This window comes from Geotrypetes seraphini, chromosome 14, assembly GCF_902459505.1.
Source record: "Geotrypetes seraphini chromosome 14, aGeoSer1.1, whole genome shotgun sequence".
Taxonomy (NCBI): Eukaryota; Metazoa; Chordata; class Amphibia; order Gymnophiona; family Dermophiidae; genus Geotrypetes; species Geotrypetes seraphini.
The window spans coordinates 29934219-29954269 of record NC_047097.1 but is presented as its reverse complement, the minus strand read 5'-3'; the positions used below and the strand labels follow the sequence as shown (position 1 = coordinate 29954269).

At 42.2% G+C, this 20051-nt stretch overlaps 2 protein-coding genes across 5 annotated transcripts in view; one reads left to right on the top strand and one right to left on the bottom strand.

Moving 5' to 3' along the window:
• The window catches only part of FANCI (FA complementation group I), a 134526-nt gene that overhangs the window by 26884 nt on the left and 87591 nt on the right, over nt 1–20051 (top strand). For all 4 annotated transcript variants that reach the window (XM_033921059.1, XM_033921057.1, XM_033921058.1 and 1 more), the window contains 3 exons: nt 3360–3537; nt 5474–5561; nt 13198–13328. In XM_033921059.1, the coding sequence (XP_033776950.1) occupies nt 3360–3537; nt 5474–5561; nt 13198–13328 (397 nt within the window). The remainder of the gene's footprint in view (nt 1–3359; nt 3538–5473; nt 5562–13197; nt 13329–20051) is intronic.
• The window catches only part of WDR93 (WD repeat domain 93), a 384961-nt gene that overhangs the window by 352029 nt on the left and 12881 nt on the right, over nt 1–20051 (bottom strand). Inside the window, exon 2 of the mRNA XM_033921071.1 lies at nt 4608–4752. The gene's annotated coding sequence lies outside the window, so the exon portion shown is untranslated. The remainder of the gene's footprint in view (nt 1–4607; nt 4753–20051) is intronic.

Sequence of the window (20051 nt, the reverse complement as noted above, 5' to 3'; positions counted from 1 at the left end):
AGAGTGTTGATAAGTGTTGTCAGTGGAACTTAAAGGGTGTGCGGCCTGGACAAAGTGGGAGTCCAGGGTAAGGCGTTACTTTGGCATTTCGGGGATTGTCTGTCGAAAGAAACTCCTGATGAGCTAGTACTTGCCTCCAGGGCTGTTGTGTGATCTGTGCTAGGATTGGAGCATGCATTGGGCTCAGTTGAAGTGCCAAGGCCAGGTTGGTGCTCTATAAGCTGCACTAGGAGTGGCATACATCAGGTACAGCAGAAAAACTGAGGCAATATCAGGCCTCGTGGAGAACATGCCAAGCACTGTGTGACCTGCAGCAGCAGCTGGGAAATCTCAGATGGATGTGGTTCTTTTTGCATGGATCCGGAAGGCAGCATGGAAGCTGTGAACTGCAGCAATAACTATGTATAGCCACACCTTGTGGCAGGAGGGATGAGATCACTTGGGCTTTTGTCAGACTGCGAGCACCATCAGTCTGGTATGGCAGAAGCGACACACAGTTCAGGAACAGTAGCTATTTTATTGTCGAAGATTTGTGTGCTCCCAGCTTTCAAGTTCCTCTGTTGACTCTGGGAGAGTCAGTTCAGCAATGCCAGCAATAAGCAGATGTTTCAAGGCACTAAAGAAAGGTTTCTTCTGATTTTAATTTGTTGCTTCATAACACATTGCATGAGATGTGACCAAGTCTTGCATGGCAGATAATGTAGAACAGCTCCACCTCCAGAATGGTTATTAGATACGCAGATTAAATAAAATTCCACGTTATCAGCTATGTCATTAACTACTACTATTCATTCAGTTGTGTCCGACCCTTGGATACTCTGTAGGCCAGTCCTCGCCATGCTTCCCTGTTTTCCATGGCTTCTTTCAATTGCTTGATGTTTATTCCTGTGTCATTCTTAATGGTATCTAGCCAATGGGTCTTTGGTCTCCCCTGCTTCCATTTATCACTGATCATTCCAAGTAGCACCTCATTTTCTAGTGAATTTGCCCTCATCACATGTCCAAAATAGGTCATTTTCTGTCTGGTAATCTTGCCTTCCAGGGACAACTCTGGGTTTATATGATCAAGAACATCTTTGTTGGTGATCCTAGCTATCCATGGGATTCATAGAGGTCCTATCATTACCACAGCTCGAAGGTGTCAATTTTTCTTCTATATGCTCTTGTGAGGATCAATGTCTCGCAGCCATATGTCACGATTGGGAGTGATCCGTCTTTGACGGTGACTGAGACGTCCTTGTACTTCCATATTTGGTCCATGCTCACCATGGCTGCACACCCCAGTGCTAATTGATGCTTGATCATTGCTGTGATCAGTGATAGTCCAAGGAAAATGAAGCTGCCAACCACTTCTATTTCTTCATTGTTGATCTTTATGTGGACTTTCTTGTTGGCGGTAGCCATGATTTTGGTGGTCTTGATGTTCAGGTAAAGACCCATCTTCTCACTTTCTTCTTTCAGCTTCAGGATCAACTTCTTCAGGTCCTTCTCACTCTGTGCCAGCAGGGTAGTATCATCTGCATATCTCAAATTGCTGATGATTCTTCTGCCTATTTTCACCCCAACACTTGAATCATCCAAGTCCAGCTTCCTCTGGATTACTTTTGCATAGAGGTTGAAAAGAAAAGGAGAGAGAATGAATGCATCCTTGTCTTGCACCATTGTCTTGAACTATTCTGCATCTCCATACCTGGTTCGCACTGTAGCTTCTTGATCATAGTAGAATAATCTGATTAACCTGATCAGGTGCGCTGGCACTCCTACCTCACTCAGTGTTTTTCAAAGGTTCTCGTGCTCAACACAGTCAAAAGCCTTGGTACTATCAATGAAGCACAGGTAGAGCTTCTTCTGGTGCTCTCTCGCCTTTTCTATGATCCACCTCAAGTTTGCAATGTAGTCACAGGTTCCTCTGCCATTATGGAATCCAGCTTGGATATCAGGAAGTTCTCGATCAAGAATGTTGCCCAAGTGCTTCTGGACGATTTTTAGAAACACCTTGCTGGCGTAGGGGATCAGGACGATTGCTCTCTAGTTGGCACAGTCCCTAGCGTCGCCTTTCTTTAGCAGTGGGATAAAAACTGATCTTTTCCAGTCCTTGGCCATGTGCAGTCCTCCAGATCTTCTGGCATAGTGCTGTAATTGTGGCTCTTGGAACTGGTTTGAGCAGCTCTACAAGGATTCCATCAGTGCCAGGTGCTTTGTTTGGCAGCTGCCTCAGCACCCAATCTATTTCACTTTCCAATAGGTCTGGTTCTGCTTCCTCTTGACCCCCAAGCTCTTCAGGGTAGTCAGTGCTGGTGCTGAGATATAATCCCTCTGTGTATTCTTATCATCTCTGCTTGAGGTCCTGCTGGTTGCTAATTTCATTCCCATCACAATCTTTGATGGTTGATTGGCATGCTGAGAAATGCTTTTCACTTGTTTCACCATGATGAATAATTCCCTTCTTACAGGCTTCTTTGAGGTTCATGTATCGAGCATTCAAGAAGTTGTTCTTATCTTTCCTGGCTGCTCTTTAGAAATCAGCATTGAGTTGCCTTGCTTCATTCAACCTGCCATTAGCCTTTGCCCTTCCCCTCTTATTAACATATAATAGCAATAGTTGTTCTATGTTAACTGCACCAGATTGCTGAGTACATCCTCAATGGTTGAGGCAGAGATTTTGCATTTAACATGACTTAACCTTGGCTGTTTACTGCACTTTAAGTGCAAAACCTTAGAGCAAGTTGGTAAGTGGGCCTCTGGTATCAGCAAACTGCCTACTCTTACAGCTGATATATCAACCCATATTATTTTAACTCCGGTACACAATAAGCATAGATGCAGTCTGAGGAATTGAAGTGTTTTGTTTGAAATTTTGCATAATTCACCAATATTTTTTTTATTTTGTGTTTCATTTATATACTTTGAGCAAGGTGCAGTATGTAATAAGGGAAACTTGAGCTTATATGAAAAATAAGTATCAAATAATAAAAATAACAAGAAATTTATGGATGTTTGAGAGCCATTGACTAAGTTCTGTAAGGAATGATAACTGACTTTATTTTATTGACCTTTAAGCATACACATCCAGGGTGGGTGGGAGGGGGGAGGGTTTTGCATTGGAATTTAATTTGGGGAATTTATGGATAGTTTCTTGTATGTATTTAGTTTTTTGATTATTTGGTGGGGGGGGGGGAAATAATTGTTCTTTGATGTGAATAAGTTTAATGTGCTTTTCTTGTATATTGGAATTGTTTGCAGAATGGTAGCTTGGAAATTTAATAAAGATTAAAAAAAAAAAAAAATAACAAGCTAACAATTAAAACAACAAATAAAAAAACAACTACTACTAACATCTTTTCTTTTGCTTTCTGCAGTGTATTTGGCTGGGATCATGTCACTGAAAGCCTGGTAGAACTTGGTTTTAAACTGATGGATTCGTTTGGGCCAAAATTAGCCTTTGGAGGCAAAATAGAAGTCAGTGCCAGCACTTTTAGGACTCCGGCTCAACAAGCATGTAGACTGGGAGCTCAAATACTGCATGAATCTTTTAAGGTAGGTGGTAGTAGCACAGGACTCTGTGTATGACCCTCACCGGGGGTATGAGGAAGACTGCAAGCAATCCTACAATGTCTCAACAAACCGTGCAGGTGTGTTGGTTGTTGCAGAGTGAATCTGTGGAATTGGGATTCTCTTGTCCAGGCTCAGAACATAAACTGTATTTGAACTTGGCCCTTGATCATTTAATGGAATTGTTCTTGGCTTGTGATTTTAATGGCGATGAACAAGATACTACTTTTAACATTCAAAGCATGAGCAACCAGTTCCCCGCAATTTATAGATAGTTTCCTCATTCTCTATGCTTCAGTGAGATTGCTTAGATCAAACATGCAACATCTGTTGTTGATTCCCTCTTTGCGTCACATTAATGCAATGTGTTCTACAATTTTTTCAGTAACTGCACCCCTACTATGGAATTCAATGCTGACTCATTTACGGGAAGAAACATTTCTAGATCGCTTTAAATCAAATTTAAAAACATTTTTATTTGGGGGTGCTTTTGATACATAACATCCAATTTCAGGACGCCAGTCCTAACAGCCATTATTTCATTCTTTCCTACAGATGGTATCCCCCATCCTTACGTGTTAACCTTTATTGTTTTCTTTCCTCTAATTTGATATACTACCCCTCTTTCCCGTTCTTGTCTTAGTATGTCTGTTGGTTAATTTTTATGTAATACCCTTTTTTTTTAAATTATATGTACTCTGCTTGGAAATCGATAAGTGGATTAACAAATTTTAAATAAACTTGGAAACTTGTTTTCATTGTAGAATGGGTGAAACATGAAGGCAAGAAGGCATATAAGCTGCTGTTGTGTATTTACTGTATTTTTCGCTCCATAAGATGCACCGGACCATAAGACACACTCTAGATTTAGAGTAGGAAAACCAGAAAAGAACATTCTGAACCAATTGTGTACTAATATATACCAGGCTCTGCACCCTGTCTCCCCTTCCCTGCCAGGCTGTTCATTTCATTTTTCATATACACACAACAGATATAAATTATCAAAACTGACACATTTTGATCACTAAATTGAAAATATAAATAATTTTTCCTACTTTTGTTGTCTGGTGATTTCATAGGTCTTCTTCCTTCCTTCCTTTCTTCATTCAGGCCCAAGAATTGTCCAAGCGGTTGTTGTTTATCAACAGTTATCTCACTTTATAGGATTTGATGTTCAGTACTGGGACATTCTGATGTATTCTTTGTGAGAAAAATTACATCGGTGGTTTGAACCAAATTTCCCCTATAACCAGTTCTTAACAACATAATAAGACTGTGAGAGAGAGAGAGCACGAATGTATTCATTATATCTGAATTAAAGTATCCTTACCCTACTGAGCCTTATTTCCTTTTTAGCTGTACCGGTTTCCCCAGACTAGAGGCTCAATTTCCCTGTCCCCTTGTGTTTTGTTGCTGTCCCTGTAACTGCCCCATTTCTGTAAGCTCTGCCTTAACCGTATAAGCCTTGAACACTTATGATTTTAAAGTTTTTGAGGCTTGTGCAGATGAGGACAGAACTTGCAGGGATGGAGCAGGGACAGGAAAAGAGCTCACGGGGACGGGGAAAATTTGTCTCCATGTCATTCTCTACTTTGTACCAAACATGGCATGGGGTACAAAGTGCAGTGCTCAGATTTTTGCACATAGATATTTTATAAAATGTAACATGTAGAGATTTGAAAATACACTCTGCTTAGGTTGCTTTCTGATCCTGTCCCAAACACACCAACAGGAGTGCCTCCCTTAAATGTGTTTAACAGTGCATATGCTGAGGGATCCTTCATGTACTGTATCAGACTGAGGCAATTTATGTGAGCAAATTACTGTTTATCTTTTTAAATACCTTTGAAAACTGCTCTCTAAATGAGCTATCGGAGACCAAGGCCAACCAGAAAATAAGTATTTTCTCCTTACCTTTCAGGTCCATGAGACCCTCAGGAATGAAATTTTGGAGCAGGTCTTAAACAGGGTTATCACAAGGGCAACTTGTCCTATCAGCCACTACCTAGGTAATAATTTGGTGGTCAGAAAATACAGCTGCTGTTTGGCTTTTGGAAGAAAATATCTGATTTCTGCCCCATTTTTCCACTAGGAAAGTATGAGCCACAGTTGTATAAAGAATAAAGAAGTTTATATGAGAGTTTGAAAATATGAAAAAGTGGGAGACTTGGAAGGAGCATTGTTCAAAAGGATGTAATTTTGCAACCACAGACACGGTCAATCTCAAAATGCCATAATCACTGGTGTAGAGGGGAGAAGAGAAAGTATTATTTAGTGTAATGGACTAGGAAGCAGAAGACTAGAGTATAGCTCCTGTCTCTACCACTTGATATTTGTGGCCTTAGCAAGTCACTGTGTATCACCATCCTGCTTTTTGGGGCAGGGACTTGAGTCAGTATGTAGTTACCTGTTAAGCACTCTGCCTTAGAGTACTCTATAGATGCTTAAATATTTCATCCATTGCTCTAATGTAGAATTGTTTTTAACAGCAAAGGCTTATTTCATTTTAATAACAAACTATAATTCTGAAAAGAATCCTGCCACTAGTTGCTTTTCCTCCTTCACTTTCTGGCATATAATAGATGGAGGAGATGAAGACTGTTTTCTGAATTCAAGGACGCTTGGGACAAGTACACAATCAGGAAGGGAAAGTAGATGGCTTGAATAGGCAGACTAGATAGGCCATATGGTCTTTATCTGCCTCTCTTTTCTTATGTTTCTATTCCAGTGTATTGTTAATGTTAACCTTTTTAGTTTAGAAAATTGTATTTAACACAGGGTCCCTCCAGACCGGCACAGACGGATGGATTTACACTCCTCTATCAGCAGGTAGACACTGAGAACACACTGAATTCTATCAGCAGTACTAGTTGGCTGTGCAGTCCCTCTTAGAATCAGGCTGTTCTTAGTCTCCAGCAGGTGGAGGTGGTAAGCATGTGCACTTCTGTTCTGTTTTTTAGGCCTTGCCTAGGGACTATTGGAGAGGATTTGCAGGGGCCTTTTATTGCCTGGATTGATGGGGGGGACCCGTTAAATCCTGGGGATGTCGCACTCAGGTTGCTATCCCTCCCCCTATTCTCTCCTCTCCCCAATTTTTAGTTAGAGGTGCTTCAGCTGTACACATTGAGGGCACAGACTACAGCTCAGAGCCAGTGGGATCTATTACTTTAAGCATTAAAGTTTACAAACCACCCCCCCCAAAAATAAAAAAAAAACATGCATTGATTTTTTCTAATGCAAGTCTGAAGGGAAACCTTTCATTCATTAATTTTTCTCCCTTCTGGCTAACCAGCATCTCAATTGAGCCTGCCTTGTGGTTCACAATGAACACTCACAGCTTAAGAAGTGCTCAATGTGCTTCTGCCGAGGTCTCAATGTGGCTGGCGTTTGTTCTTTTTTCTTGCATCCGCTCAAGCTTCGTGAGCCAGCAAGAGGGATTCCCTGGTGGCTGAGAAGGGTGAGTCAGCTGTGGGTAGTGGAGAAGCCCGGGATTCCCCAACCGCCAAAGACTCTGGGCTTCCCCAGCTGTCGTGGCTGCTGCCAGTGGGAAGGCCCGGGATTCCCTTGTCAGTGTGTCGGGGTTTTCTGGGGATTCACTTTTTGCGGCTGATTCTTTTCAGGCCTTTTCAGTGTTTAGAACTTGGGGGAACCTTTTCCAGCAGGCTTTTCTTCTTTGGCAGGAAACTCTGCCATTTTGGCTGAGTCTTCTGCTGAGCTCCTGCCTAGATTGAAAAGGCAGGAACAGGTCAAGTAGGGCTCTTCCTCTGCAATTATGATTCTCTCTCGCCAGTGGGGTTTTCCTGGATTTTGTGCAGACTGTGTGCAAGGCATACTGCCTGCATGCAGCTGGTGGTCCTTTGAATGCCCTGGTGGTCTCGGCTTTGTCTGGGGGGGTCTTTTTCTTCAATGCTAGCCCTCGGCTTTTATCTTTTGGATGCCAAGTACAACTTATTGCTGGCTTTGGCTAAGTCTATGGCCTTAGGGGTGGCTACTAGACACTTGTGACTCTGTGGTTGGTCGGCGGACTCAGCCTCCAAATCCAAGCTCAGCAAATTTCTCTTTAAGGATTATTTTCTTTTTGGAGAGGACTTGGTCAAGCTAATGCAGAGTTTAGGTGGTTCCAAGGTGCCTTGGTTACCAGAGGATATACCTCGGCAGTCTGTTAGAGGAGGATTGGGCTGAGAACATCTTTGTGAGTTTTATCGGTATCAGCTTGGCAGGGTTTTTGCTGTGGCTTCTTCCTTCCGGGGTCAGTTTTTCCAGTGTATGCATGCTTTTGGGGTGCCCGCCAGAGGGGATGGGACTCCTCCTCTTCTTAACCTGCACAATGACGGTGTTCATGTCCTTCCACCGGTTCTTGTGGGAGCCTGGTTCCTGGAGTTTTACCAGGGGTGGGTCGAGATAACACCAGATCAGTGAGTCCTGGAATTGATTTGAGATGGGTATGCTCTCGAGCTCAACCAGCCCTTGCCAGATCTTTTTCTCTCTTCCCCTTATCAGCCCCCTTGGAAGTAGGGGCATTTCATCAGACTCTTCAGAGATTGGTGGAGCTCAAGTCAATAGTTCCTGTGCCCCCTCAAGAGATTCATAGTAGGAGGTACTCCATTTACTTTGTGATGCCCAAGAAAGAGGGGTCCCTTCATCTATCTTGGATTTAAAAGATTGTGAACCAGGCACTCCAGATCCCATTTTTTTGCATGGAGACCCTCAAGTTTGTGGATCAGGATGTAGATGCAGTTGCAGTTCAGGATGGGGAGTTTCTAACTTCTCTCAACCTGATGGAGGACTACCTTCATATCCCAATTTGGGAAACTCATCAGTTCCTTCGCATTGTGATTTTGGGAAAGCATTATCAGTTCTGTGCACTTCCATTTGATCTTGCCATGGCTTCGTATACCTTCACCAAGATTAAGGTAGTGGTGGCAGTGGCCTTTTGCAAAGAGGACATTTTGGAGAGGGTGGTGGATGCCTGGAATGCACTCTTGAGAGAGGTGGTGGAGAGTAAAACTGTGACTGAGTTCAAAGAAGCGTGGGATGAACACAGGATCTAGAATCAGAAAATAATATTAAAAATTGAAATAAGGCCAGTACTGGGCAGACTTGCACAGTCTGTGTCTGTATATGGCCATTTGGTAGAGGATGGGCTGGGGAGGGCTTCAATGGCTGGAAGGGTGTAGATGGGCTGGAGTAGGTTTTTAACAGATTTCGGCAGTAGGAACCTAAGCACAGTACCGGGTAGAGCTTTGGATTCTTGCCCAGAAATAGCTAAGAAGAAAAAAAATTAAAAAATTTAAATTGAATCAGGTTGGGCAGACTGGATGGACCATTCGGGTCTTTATCTGCCATCATCTACTATGTTACTATGTATGTTACATCCTTATCTGGACAACTAGTTGATTCAAGCAAATTCCTTCCAGGAGAACTCCCGAGTCATGGCCTGTGTCGTTGAATTGCTGAAGTTATTGGGCTGAGTAGTCAACCTTTCCAAGAGTCTGTTGTCTTTGTCTCAATACTTGGAGTATCTTGGAGCTCTTTTTGACACCGGTGGGGGGGGGGTCCTTACTGAGGCCCAGGTGCAGAAGTTGCAGTCTCTCCCTTGTGAGTTCTCATGGCCCTCAGATGCAGGAGTTTCTTCAGTCTTGGGATTGATGGTGGCCTCATTGGAGGTGGTTCAATAGGCACGCGTTCACATGCACCCCCTCCAGTCTGCGCTTCTTCAGAGGTGGTCCTTGCAGATTCACAATTTGGACACTAGTTCCCCTTTGCTGGCTTGTTTGTCACAGTCTTCGCTGGTGGCTTCAGTCCCACAATCTGGACAAGGGGGTGAGTCTGGATCAGCCCCAGTGGATGGTTCTTCTCACGGATGCCTGTCTCCTTGGCTGGAGAGCCCAGTGTCTCAGTCATTCAGCTCGGGGTAGCTGGTCGACAGAGGAGGCCTCATGGTCGATCAGTGTTCTGGAGACCAAAGCCATTTGGTGGTCGCTTGTGGCCTTCCAGTCCTTCCTGGAGGGCAAAGCTGTTCAGGGTCTCTCCGACAATGCCACGGCGGTGGCCTATGTCAGTTGACAAGGGGGAACCAAGGGTCGTCTGGTAGTGCAGGAGATGGCACTTCTCATGGAATGGGCAGAGGCTCACCTCCTGGACATCTCGGCTTCCCACATAGCGGGAGTGGACAATGTCCAAGCAGATTTCCTCAGTTATCTTGTGCTGGATCCCGGTGAGTGGTGGTTTGGAGACCTTCGATCTGATAGTTCAGTCATGGGGTCGGCCGATGATGGATCTCATGGACATGCATTTCAACTTCAAGGTGTAGAGATTTTTCAGTTGGCACAGAGATTATCAGGTCAAGGGGTTAGATCAGGAGTGGGCAATTCCAGTCCTTGAGGGCCAGAATCCAGTCGGGTTTTCAGGATTTCCTCAATGAATATGCATTGAAAGTAGTGCATGCAAATAAATCTCATGCATATTCATTGGGGGAAATCGTGAAAACCCGACTGGATTCAGACCCTTGAGGATCGGAATTGCTCACCCTTGGGGCTAGATGCTCTGGTGCAGGATTAGCCAACAGATGGCCTGATGCATATCTCTGCCCCTCTCGAGTGACCTGACTCAGGGTCCTTTCCCTATGTTTGGTCCGAGTCCCTTTTATCTTACGGCTTGGCTTTTGAAAGAGAATGTCTAAGCAAGAAAGGATATTCAGATAAGACAGTCTCTACCCTTTTTTGGAATCTCAGAGGTTCTCGACTTCTCAGGCTTATATGCATATCTGGTGCCTCTTCGAGGACTGTTTCTCTCAGGCGGTGGTTCCTATGTGAGCATCTTTGTTCACATCTTGAAATTTTGCAGGATGGCCTGGAGCAAGGCCTTGCTTGGTCCTCCTTGTTGGGTTCAAGTGGTGGCCTTGTCTTTCTTTAGGTGGCCTTTGCGTGGTCAATGGTTGTTGTCTCTTCCTGATGTGATCCGCTTCTTTAGAGCTGCTAAGTTGATCCAGCCTCTGGTTTGCCCTTTCGGTTCCAGCTTGGTTCTCAATCTGGTCCTTTCGGTGCTGATTTATCTTCCTTTTGAGCCTCTGACTTCCTGCATGCTGAAAGACCTTACTTTGAATGTTGTATTTCTGGTAGTCATTACTTCTGCAAGACATGTCAGAGTTGCAAGAATTTTTTTGTAGAGTTCCTTTCTTGGAATTTTTGAGGGAGTGTGTGGTTTTGTGGCCTATTCCTTCCTTTCTGCCTAAAGTTGTTTCCCCCTTTCATGTGAATCAGACAGTTGCCCTTCTAGTTTTGGGTAGTTGGGAGGGTACTTTTGGAGCAGAGGCAGTTGCACAGATTAGATGTCTGCAAGGTCTTTCATGCTTATGTGAAAAGGACTCTAGTTCTGATGGTCAGATTCTCTCTTTATTCTCCTAGTTGGCAGACGTAAAGAGGAAAGTACCTCTAAGGCTTTGATTGCATAATGGATCAAGGAGGCTATTGCTTCGGCATACCTTCTTCAGAAGCCAATTCTAGATTTTCTTATCTCATTCCACACAGGGTCAAGCAGTGTCCTGGGCGGAGAGTTCCCTGGTGCCCCTGGTGGTCTTCTTGGCATACTTTTGTGCGCCACTATCGGGTGGACATTCAGGCACGTCAGGATACTGTTTTTGGCAAGTGAGTTCTTGTAGTGGCCCTTCAGGGGTCCCACCCATGATGGGTACTGTTTTGGCTTCAGGAAAGGGAAATAATGTTTGACGAATTTACTTCAATTTTTTGAGACCGTGAACAAACAAATTGATAGTGGAGAACCGGTGGACATAATATACTTGGACTTCCAGAAAGCGTTCGACAAGGTTCCACATGAAAGACTTCTCAAGAAACTACAAAGCCATGGAATAGAGGGAGATATACTAAGATGGATAGGCAATTGGCTGGAGAACAGAAAGCAGAGAGTGGGCATAAATGGGAAATTCTCAGACTGGGAGAAAGTGACTAGCAGTGTGCCCCAGGGCTCGGTACTTGGGCTCATCTTATTTAATATTTTCATCAATGACCCAGAAGAAGGAACATTTAGTGAGATCTTCAAGTTTGCAGACGACACAAAGCTATGCCGGGCAATCATATTGCAGAAGGATAGCGAGGAACTCCAGAGTGACTTGAGTCAGTTAGAGAAATGGGCGGAGAAATGGCAGATGAAGTTTAATGTGGAAAAGTGCAAAGTAATGCATTTAGGCAGAAAGAACAAGGAACACGAGTATAGAATGTCAGATGCAACTCTGGGTAAGAGCGAACAAGAAAAGGATCTGGGTGTACTGATAGATAGGATCCTGAAACCGTTGGCATAATGCGCGGCAGCGGCAAAGAAAGCAAATAGAATGTTAAGCATGATAAAGAAAGGAATTGCGAGTAGATCGGAGAAAGTTATAATGCCGCTTTATAGGGCAATGGTCAGACCACACTTGGAATACTGTGTCCAACATTGGTCTCCCAACCTAAAGAAATATATAAAACTGCTGGAGAAGGTGCAGAGACAAGCAACGAAGCTAATAAAAGATATGGAGAACTTGGAATACGAGGAACGACTTAAGAGACTGGGATTGTTCTCCCTTGAGAAAAGGAGACTGCGAGCGGATATGGTCGAGACTTTCAAAATACTGAAAGGAATCGACAAAATAGAGCAGGAAAAAAAATTATTTACAATGTCCAGTGTGACACAGACAAGAGGACATGGACTGAAGCTAAGGGCAGACAAGTCCACGACAAATATCAGGAAGTTCTGCTTCACGCAACGAGTGGTGGACACCTGGAATGCTCTCCCAGAGGAGGTTATTGCGGAATCCACTGTTCTAGGATTTAAAAGCAAACTAGATGCACATCTCATTACGAGAGGCATAGAGGGATATGGGTGACTAAAATTATGCCAGATGTACACCTAGCTGGGCCTCCACATGTGTGGATCACCGGACTTGATGGACTAAAGGTCTGATCCGGAGATGGCAGTTCTTATGTTTTTATGTATGTCCCATCCATCTGAGCCAGTCTGAAGCAACGCTAATGAAGGAGAAATTAGGGCATACCTGCTAATTTTCTTTTAGTCCCTCTAGACCGGCACAGAACCCACCCAGTATTTTTCCTTTGATGCAGAGTTGTTTTTTCTTAGGAATGCTAAATTACAATTTTGTCTTTTTTGCTTTTTTTTTTTTTCTGGGGAGTGTAAATAGTTATTGTGGAGCAGCGGCATCTGGTTTAACTGACAAGCTGTGGGGATAGTTTTGTTTGCGTGGTTCTGATCTTTACAAAGAAAAAAAACAAAAACCCCAAGTTTTTGGGTTTGGGGTTTAGTTCGAAGTTCCTGTTTGGCTATTCGTCAGACTGATTCTAAGAGGGACTGCACAGCCCACTTATACTGCTGATAGAATTCAGTGTGTTCTCAGTCTCCACCTGGTGGTAGAGGAGTGTAAACCCATCCATCTGTGTCGGTCTGGAGGGACAAAAAGAAAGAAAATTAGCAGGTAAGCCCTAATTTCTCCTTTAACACAGGGTGCACTAGATAATACTATGAAACAAGGTATATGAAGCTCATATTGAAGAACTCCTTTGTTAAGAGTTTGGTCATGTGACTATGTGCTATAGTAAAGTGAGAAATAACTTTCTTGAAAATTGTGTTTTCCAGACCTCTTATCAGATATTGTAGTGTCAGCTCCCCTTGTCCTTCAGTATTCATCCTCCAAGGTTACTGAAGCATTTGATCAATTGTCTTTTTTACCTCTGAACACTGTGCAAGGGCTGTTGAAGGCTGTCCAGGTAGGGACTCTTCCAATATTGCTGCATGGGGTCTCTTCTGTGGCTTTTGAACTTGCCATTTTTTCCCACTTTTCAGAGAATCACCAGGTCTCCAGATATTCTACCTTTAATGTTTGATAGCCAGCAGTTTTCAAAAGCCACATAGAAGTAAAAGTTATTTTAAAATTAGCTGCCCTGTAATGAGAAAAAGGACTTGCTTTGCTCTACAATGTACTTATTTTCACCTGTATTGTTGAAGTGGGGTTTGGTTTCGTGAGGTATTAATGTGTGCAGTTTTCCATTTTCAAAATGACATGTATTTTTGTGATTAGTAAAGATACGCACAGAAAAAGTAGGTGCAGATATCTAGAAATACTTTTTTTTTATTTTATTTTCAAAATAAAGCTTATAAAATCTGATTAAAAGTCCATGTAGGCTCTGCACTTAAAATGAAGATTTTTAAAAATTGCCCCCTAAATTAGCACTCTGCCTCCTTCCATGTAGGTGTAGAATTTGGTTCCTTTTCCAAGGCTCCTCTTTCCTTCTGTGTTGCTTGTTGAGGGTACCTCACCTTCTCATTCCTAATCTTTGAACCTTGTAAGTTTACTCATGTAGAGAAATGAGAAGCTTATTTCCTCTGTGTGACTAAGCTGGGATAGATCATTGGTCCAAATTTGGAGGTAGGAGGAAGCACAGAGGTAAAAACTGGTTTTTTTTCCCCCCATTTTCAAATCTTTAATTAGCGATCCAACAAACCTATAACCAATATTACAAACATGAGCATCAAAGTACACCATTACATTACATTAGTGATTTCTATTCCGCCATTACCTTGTGGTTCAAGGCAGAATACAAAAGGAGTTATCTGGCTATTTCCAGAGGAATTGAAGAGTAGAGCGAGTTGCTTCAGAGAATTGCGGTGTTAGTTTGTCTTCAAGAATTTCTTGAATAGGATGGTTTTTATTTCTTTTCTGAATGATTTGTAGTTTGGGGTCGTTGTCAGTAAATTGGAGAGTTGGTGGTCCAGTTTTGCTGCCTGTGTGGCTAGATGGCCATCGTAAAGTTTTTTTCGTTCGACGCCTCTGATTGGAGGATGCATGAACGGTTTGTGGGTTCTCTTATGTCTGGTTGAGGTAGTTTGGATTAGGCGGTTGTTTAGGTAGACTGGGCTGTCTCCATTTTTGGTTTTAAATAGTAGGCAGTAGAATTTGAATTGTACTCTTGCTTGTATTGGGAGCCAGTGTGAGTCGCGGTATGCTGCTGTGATGTGGTCGTGTTTCATCAGTGAATAGATAAGTCTTAGAGCTGTGTTTTGAACTGTTTGTAGTTGTTTTATCATGGTTGCTGGGCAGGGGAGATATAGTATGTTGCAGTAGTCTAGAACAGTGGTTCCCAACCCTGTCCTTGAGGATCACCAGGCCAATCGGGTTTTCAGGCTAGCCCTAATGAATATGCATGGAGCAAATTTGCATCCCTGTCACTTCCATTATATGCAAGTCTCTCTCATGCATATTCATTAGGGCTAGCCTGAAAACCCGATTGGCCTGGTGGTTTTTCAGGACAGGGTTGGGAACCACTGGTCTAGAAGACCTAGGACTAGGGACTGGACCAAGAGCTGGAATTGTGTTCTGTCCAAGAATTTTCAAACTTGCCTTTCGTTTCTCATGATCGCGAATGATTTTTGTATTGTTTTGTTGAATTGTGGTTACATGGTACATGTCTATTGTCATTCCTAGAAGTTTTAGATTGGGTTGTGCTGTATATGTACTGTCCCCTGTATGATAAACCTACTTTGTTTCTTTACTGTATAAAATACCTATACTGAATATGTACAGTTCGCATTGTATCATCGCTGTAAATGTACAGTCTCTTGCTCTGTAAACCGCTCTGAACTGTTTGTGGTACTGCGGTATATAAAAAATAAAGTTATTATTATTATGTGATTGAGTTTATTATTAGATTTGTTATGGATGGGGTTTTATTATTTTTGAGGAGAATGAATTTTGTCTTGTCTGGTTTCAGTTTGTGATATTTCATCCATGTTGCTACTGTTTCGCGTGTCTTGTGTAGTGTGTCTGTCATGGAGGACGTTGGTTGGTCAAAAGGAAGGAGAATGGTGATGTCGTATAGAAATGACAATGTATCTCCCCCTCTCAGCCAAGAGATTCATATTGCTCCCAAACAATTCTGCCAGCAAGTCTAGCTAACAGTCGATCTCCATTGGGTATATACATCTCAAAGTTTATGGAATACGACTATTTGTCCATACTTTTGAGCAATTAATTGAGACATAAAACAATTTTAGCAATGGAATGGTTATTGTTTTCTAGCTTTTTGCTATTAAAATCCTTGCTGCTGTGATAATGTGGATTGCCAGTTTATAAGTTTATTTAGGTATTCCAACTAGTTTAAAATTAAGGAGGCATCCTTCAGCTTGGTAAGATATTGTATAGATGTGCATTTCCTTAAGAACAAGGACCTCCCGAAAGGCAGAAATAGCTGGGCAAGTTCACCAGATGTGGAAAAATATCCCTCTTTACCTATAATTACACTAGCATAATCCATTTCCCACATTATCCTGTCTGGTGTGTAATACCATTGGTAAAAAAAAGCTTATATGCATTGTCTATTAATGGGGTTGCCACTGATACCTTCATCAAGCTCCAAAAGCTCCTCTGTCACTGTTTCTCACTAAAGAATTGCCCTAAGTCCCATTCCCAGGGTTTTGTATATCGTGAGAATGGATTAGAAAGAGCTAGTATAGCTTTGTTTATACGGTATATGCCCCTCTACCAGTACCTGTTTATATAGCCCTTTCAAATGGTGTCTCTTCTAAAATAAGATCTTTATGAGCCTTATGCATAATAAAATCTTGTACTTGGTACTGAAAAGCATCTCTAGTGCCCAAGCCATTTTCTTTTTGTAAGTCTTGGAAGGGCACCTGTTATTTCCCCCCCTCCCCCCAACTAGACCAGTGCACATAAAGAGGCTGAAACCCAGTGAGAGTAGGCCGGGTCAGTTGAACCTGTCTGGAAACCTGGGGCATACTAGATAGAAGTGAATTGAAAGTACTGTCTATCTGTAAATTCTTTATTTTATCATTCTTCTAATTGAACTTTCCAGTGCAATAGGGATGGTATGCTGAACCTTAGGGTAGTCCAACTGTGCTTGTGAGCATTCTGCAGAAGTCAATCATGGCTTTTCAACTCCTCCTCCTTCTCCATGGTCTCTGCTGCCCCCTTCAGTTCTTCCTTCTGTAGGTGTCATTCTGATCTGCTCTATTTATTTCTTTGTTTTTCGGGGGAGGGGGTTCGGTTTGTTCATTGGGGGGGGGGGGGTTTATGCAGTTCATGGGTCTGCTCTGCCTGCTTGGAGAAAGCAGACTTTAGTCTGCAGCTGACAGGTGTAACCTTCTGGAACCTGTGCAGCCTGCTGAAGATTTGTATTGCTCAGCGTTCCGGGCCCTCAGCACTTGCTTGCTCCATCCCTATCAGTTTTGAGGCAAAACGGAAAAATGTGTGTACAGTTTTGCTGGAGATATGTTATTTCTGTTCTCCCATAACATACGTTCTCAGTAGTCATCGATATAACAAGATTGCCATCTATTGGATGTTAAGTATACCCCTGAGACAGGCTTCTGAGCAGAAACACTGACCGTGTTGGGTCTACAACAACGATTGGTCTCAACAAATATTTTATATAGACTGTTTTATCTGTTTTAATAAATTTTAGTTGATTTATCCCTGGTTGATGTGTACAGTTCCTTCCTTAATTTTCTTTGTGGAGACCATCTTGGATTTACCTATTTTTTTCCTAAGTTCTCAGACTTTTGGAGTCTCCAGACTCTAATACCCTTATATCATGCCTTATTTGCACTGGATTGGTGCCTGAACAGCGCCCTTGCACTACATGCCGCGTGGCACAGGATGGGTGGGAGCTTTGGGCTTAGCCCCTCCTCAGGCCTCTAGGGCTTGAGAAAGGCAGATGGTCCCATTGAAGGAAATGAAACACCTTCTGGAGCCCCAGAATAGCAGCACTGCACACCTTAAGGGCATAGATGCTTTGCAGCCCAAGAAAAGGCATTTGTTCCATCCTAAGGGGTAACATAGTAAATGACAGCAGATAAAGACCCGAATGGTCCATCCAGTCTGCCCAACCATAGGGTAAGGAGAGTTGGCCTCTCAGTCCTTTACCCCAGAGTTCATTAATCTCCTCTGGCAGGCTTATGCACAAAGCAGAAATCCGTTGATCAGGTCTGAGGGTGAGCAGCCCAGTGCACAGGCTTTTCTGGACTTTCGGAGCACCTCTTCCCTAAATGCAGAGGCTATTTTGAACTATGATAGTCCATTGGACAAGGACTCGGAGGGCGAGGGGTCAGTTTTGATCCCTTTAATGATCCCAAGTGAGGCTTCCCTGATGGAAGAAGCAGCCTCCCATCTAGAGGACCAGGAGCCAGTATTGGCCATAGATCAGGGATAGGATCCCTTTACTTTGCTGGAGATCAGAAATGAGGATAGACCTTTTGCAAATCCCATCCTCTCAATGTTCTCTTCTGAGTGGGGTCCAGGCTCGACCCATGTCTATTTTGTGGCACATGGACATGAGGATCCTAGTCACAGAGCCCTAGGAGAAATCCAAAGGCTTCCTGAAGGTGACTAAAACCATGACTAATCTGTATTCTGTGGATCAGGAATTTCAGCAAATTGCAACAAGGAAATTATCATAAGTTTAAAAAGATTTGGGGCCATTGATTATTTATTCTAATGATCAGACATCTTAAACACCTTAGTATTGGATAAGATATAGGGGTGGGTGGGATTATGAATGATAATAATTGTTAATTATTAATATATGGGTGGGTGGGGTGGGATTCTTTTATATTTATATATTTGGAGGAATATAAATAAGATTGTCAAGTGTTTAGTTAAAAATCTTTCTGATTGATTATTATACACTTGTTGTAATATTTGAAAATGAATAAAGATTTACAAAAAAAAGTAATTTCAGCAAATGTTTGCTATGCCTAAGGTGGATTCCCTGGTAGCCCAGGTGACCAAACACATTTCCCTATCAAGTGAGGGAGATGTGGTTTTCAACCTTTTTACACCTATGGACTGGCGGGAAAAAAAATTATTTTGTGGACCGGCAAACTACTAGGACTGACATTTAAAAACCCCGTTTCCGCCCCGTCTCTGCGAGCTCGGTCCTCGCAAACCATCTGATCCCATCCGCACAAGCCTCAGTTATGATTTTATACTGAATGTATTTTATTAATGTATAAAAAGAAACAATATTCTGTACAATTGTCATTTTATAAATACAAATAATACAGAGCAAGGATCAACAAAACCCCTGTCTCCCCTCCCCTTCACATATATCCCCTCTACTATCAAGAAAACTGAATAAGCCAAATTATTACAGAATGCTACACAGAAATATGCTAACAGAATACCACAGTCACACATAGCAGGAATAGGGTTAGGGGAGTGCAACTAGGACAACTGCCCCCTGATCAGAGAGAGCCCTAAGCCACTGCCTGTACTTTGCAGTCCCCAGTTATGTCTAATACCAGCTCTAGCAGGATATATATTTCAAATCTGATATATTCTAATCACAAAATAGAAATAAAATTATTTGTTTCTACCCTTTGTTGTCTCTGGTTTCTGCTTTCATCTTCTTTTCACTCTCTTCCTTCCAGCGTCTGCCCTCTCTGTCTCTTCAATCCAGCATCTGCCCCTTCCATCTACTGTCTGACCTCTCCCCCTTACATATGGTATTTGTCTTCTTTTTATGCCCCTCTCCCCTTTCCATCTAGCCTATGCCCCTCTCTCCTTTTTACATGATTCATTCCAGCTTCACTGCTCTCTTCAAGTTTCAAGTTTATTAATACATTTGATGAATCGCCTATTAAAATTGCTAGTACATTTGATGAATCGCCTATTAAAATTGCTAGGCGATGTACAAAATCCAAGTAAAGAATAATAAGGAGAAACTTAACATTTTAACAGTATAATTACATGAATTACAGACAAGAGTCGGGAGGGAAAAATTAAAAGTTACAATCTTAAATATTTGGTAGAAAAAAAAGGAAAAAACAAAAGGTAAGGGGTGATTGAACCATAGCACGATTGGAAACTTATCTAAAAGATGTTAAAATTTTAGATATTAAAAGCATCATTAAATAGATAGGTTTTTAAAGATTTTTTAAATATTGTAATGTCATTTTCAATTCTAATATATTGAGGCAGAGCGTTCCACCATTGAGGTCCCATCACTGTGAACATATCAGATCTTCTTGTTCCTATGATTTTCAGAGAGGGAACTGTAAGCAGATTTTGACCAGATGAACGAAGTGGACGTTGAGAACTGTGTGGAATTAGAGATCTAGATATGAATTGAGGTTCATTAGATGCTAGTGTTTTAAAAATAAGCAACATTATTTTAAAGGTAATCCTGTGACCGATTGGCAGCCAGTGGGCGTCTATCAACAGTGGTGAGACGTGGTCATATTTCCTCGCATTATATATTAATTTAATAGCCGTATTTTGTATTAACTGAAGTCTCCTTTTTTCTTTCTGGGTAATGTTAAGAAGAAGTGCATTGCAGTAGTCAAGTTTTGCTATTATTAAGGAATGAATAAGTATCTTGATCGAATTTGAACTGAGAAATTTGGCGATCGAACGGATCAGACGTAATTTGAAAAAGCAGTTTTTAACAGTAAGCGAAAACAATTTATCGTCTATT